Source organism: Phalangium opilio, unplaced genomic scaffold (genome assembly GCF_054372755.1).
Source record: "Phalangium opilio isolate 3A_F unplaced genomic scaffold, DU_Popi_V2 ptg000043l_1, whole genome shotgun sequence".
NCBI classification, from domain to species: domain Eukaryota; kingdom Metazoa; phylum Arthropoda; class Arachnida; order Opiliones; family Phalangiidae; genus Phalangium; species Phalangium opilio.
In genome coordinates, this window is record NW_028324167.1 from 4,512,127 (window position 1) to 4,514,714 (window position 2,588).

General features: G+C 35.2%; 1 protein-coding gene across 1 annotated transcript; it reads left to right on the plus strand.

The window, feature by feature from the left end:
* The first annotated feature begins 1,188 nt into the window (after positions 1-1,188).
* LOC149677727 (uncharacterized) lies at positions 1,189-1,557 on the plus strand. The gene has a single exon (XM_089837393.1). It carries the CDS (start codon positions 1,189-1,191, stop codon positions 1,555-1,557), a length of 369 nt encoding a protein of 122 aa, XP_089693519.1.
* The last annotated feature ends 1,031 nt before the right edge of the window (positions 1,558-2,588 follow it).

Genomic DNA, 2,588 nt, shown 5'->3' on the forward strand with positions numbered 1-2,588 from the left:
TAATAAAATTTATAATATTTGAAAAATGCTAAAACCATTCATAATTTGATATCACAGCTTTTTGAAGATCATTTCATCACCTAATAGAGAAATTATGAAAGGTAACATAAAAATTCTATTATTTGAGTTGTAAAAAATGATACTCTTTAACTTCCGTTTTAAGACTTTTACCATACTAAATCACATTAAGCCTTTCGAGTGCTCGAGTGGATGGGCATAAATTGGTGCACAAACATCGTAGATAAATTTACCTGGCCATCGTGTCCGACGACGAAACGTTTTTTATTCGTAAAGACTACACATTCTATTTGCTCGAGTGTCTAAGTTGTGTGCTCTGTTCCAGGGTTGTTTGATTTTAATCAAGCGATTTTTTTAAAAAAATCCTTTGATTAAAATCAAGAATATATTTTTATTTTTAAAAAAATGTCTTCTAAGATTCCAAGAAGTAGGTTAAGAAACTCGAGAAGAAACTTAACTAGAAAAGACCTATAATTAAAAAAAATCATAGTGTTGTTATATTTCAGTTTAAGTTTTTCCCAGAACTTCAGTGCTGGATAGGCTAAGAAATGAAATAGCGGTCAAGCTAGTCTTTTTATACAAGCATTTGAATAGCAACAATATCCAATAGCTGCTTAAATTTCATGATTATTTTGCTTTTGGTTAATTTTGACTCAAGACTTTTCATGTTGCTAATTTACTATCTAGTAGTTCAATAAAAATAAAATAAATCAATTAAAATAAAAAAAATCCGATTTAAATAAAAAAAATCCATTTTTTTTGGTTTTATTTGAAAAATCAAAAAAATCAACAACCCTGCTCTATTCCAAATTGAAGCCTCTTTAGACTTTTAGAGAAAAGAAACTTCACGTTTCTTAAGTGCCACGCGAAGCGTTCAAAAAGACCCTGTCTCACCAAAGTTCATCTTACGGTTTTAAACTTATTTGAAGTTGCTCACAAGTATCACGCTTAAAAAAACTTCTCGGACGTCAAATCTTTGGTTGTCAAATTCTTTGCCTATCACCTCCATCGTTAAATTAAGTTTTTAAGAATGTCTATTTTCATCCAAAAACTAATTTTTACCTTCCACTCGACGAAAAAATATTTTCACCTATTCCACGTTTACTATATAAAAGGGACCGCAAACCACTCTTTTTATCACTTAATTTTCATATTCTCCGAACAAGTAAAATGGCTGATAGAGTATTAATTCGTCGTCAAATTGTTGAACTTCATGAGCAAGGTTTTTGTAATCGCAAAATCGCTCGGCAGTTAAATGTTTCACCTACGACAGTGGCTACTTGGATTGACCGTGACAGAAATAACGAGTTTAACGGTGGAGCTGATAGGCAAAGAGGAGGACGACCAAGGGATTTAACATATAAAGAAGTTCGACTAATTGGTAGGACAAGTAGGGCACAGCCATTTGTAACATCGCGGCTTGTTAGAACGGAACTTGAGCTGCAGACAAGTGTGAGGACCGTACGAAGAGCCTTGGCAAATCAAGGCCTTCATGGAAGGATCGCGTGTCCTAAAGAAAAGTTGAGCGCCATGAACTGACGAGGGAGGCTGGAATTTTCTCGTTTACATTTAAATTGGACACTAGAGCAGTGGGAAAGAGTAGTTTTCACGGACGAGAAAAGTTTCGTCGTCGGACATAATGGGCAGGTAATTTCATTTATTGAGAGGAAGCAATGAGATGAATGACAGAATAAGATCAACATAGTCTATTAATATAATTATCAGTGGACTTGAGTATTCAAATATCTATATTTCTGTAATGTTATAAAGATAAGGGCGAGGAGACCTGCCTACACGCGCTACAATGAGCCTTACATCGCCGAGGTCCAAAGCAGCGACCGTTTCTCAATCAACGTTTGGGGCTGGCTATTGGCAACGAATTCCGGGTGTTTGGTTCATATCGAAGAACGGAACAATGCCCAACGATATGTCCAACTCCTGGAGAACTATTGGTTTCCTAGCATATTGGAAAGGTTCCCCGACGGGATCTTCATCTTTATGCACGACCGAGCTCCGATCTTCATACGCTGAAACACGACACAATTGCAAACGCTGAGCTTTTTATCGTTTTTAGGGCCTCTCTCTCTTTTTTGCTCTATGTTCCAAAAACAGCCATAATTTTCAAAAAACCAAATTCTTAAGTAAAGTTTAAAGGGATAATTATCACGTTTAAAATGTGCTGGGAATAAGAAAACTTTGCAGAGTAAAGCCGAGAAAGCGGGAAATACGTTAAAATTATCCACGTCGTAAAATATTTTCATGTCATAAGAACTTGCGAATAATTTAACCTGTATTTATATTATAAATTATAATTCAAACCATTCTCATCCACTTTGAATTGAACAATATGTCTTCTCACCCATCATTATGAATTTGCCGTCGAAATATTATTCCCATTATTTTCAGAGCATTTCTCAACATCCAATTCTCAAGCGTCCAAACACTATTTACCGAACGTCAAATAAGTTCTGTTACACCTGTATTTTAGTCATGCCACCTATTTTGCTCCATAAACTTTCTCAAAGAATATTCTTGAAACACTGTCCATCATCCAATACCGCGGCTCGTTA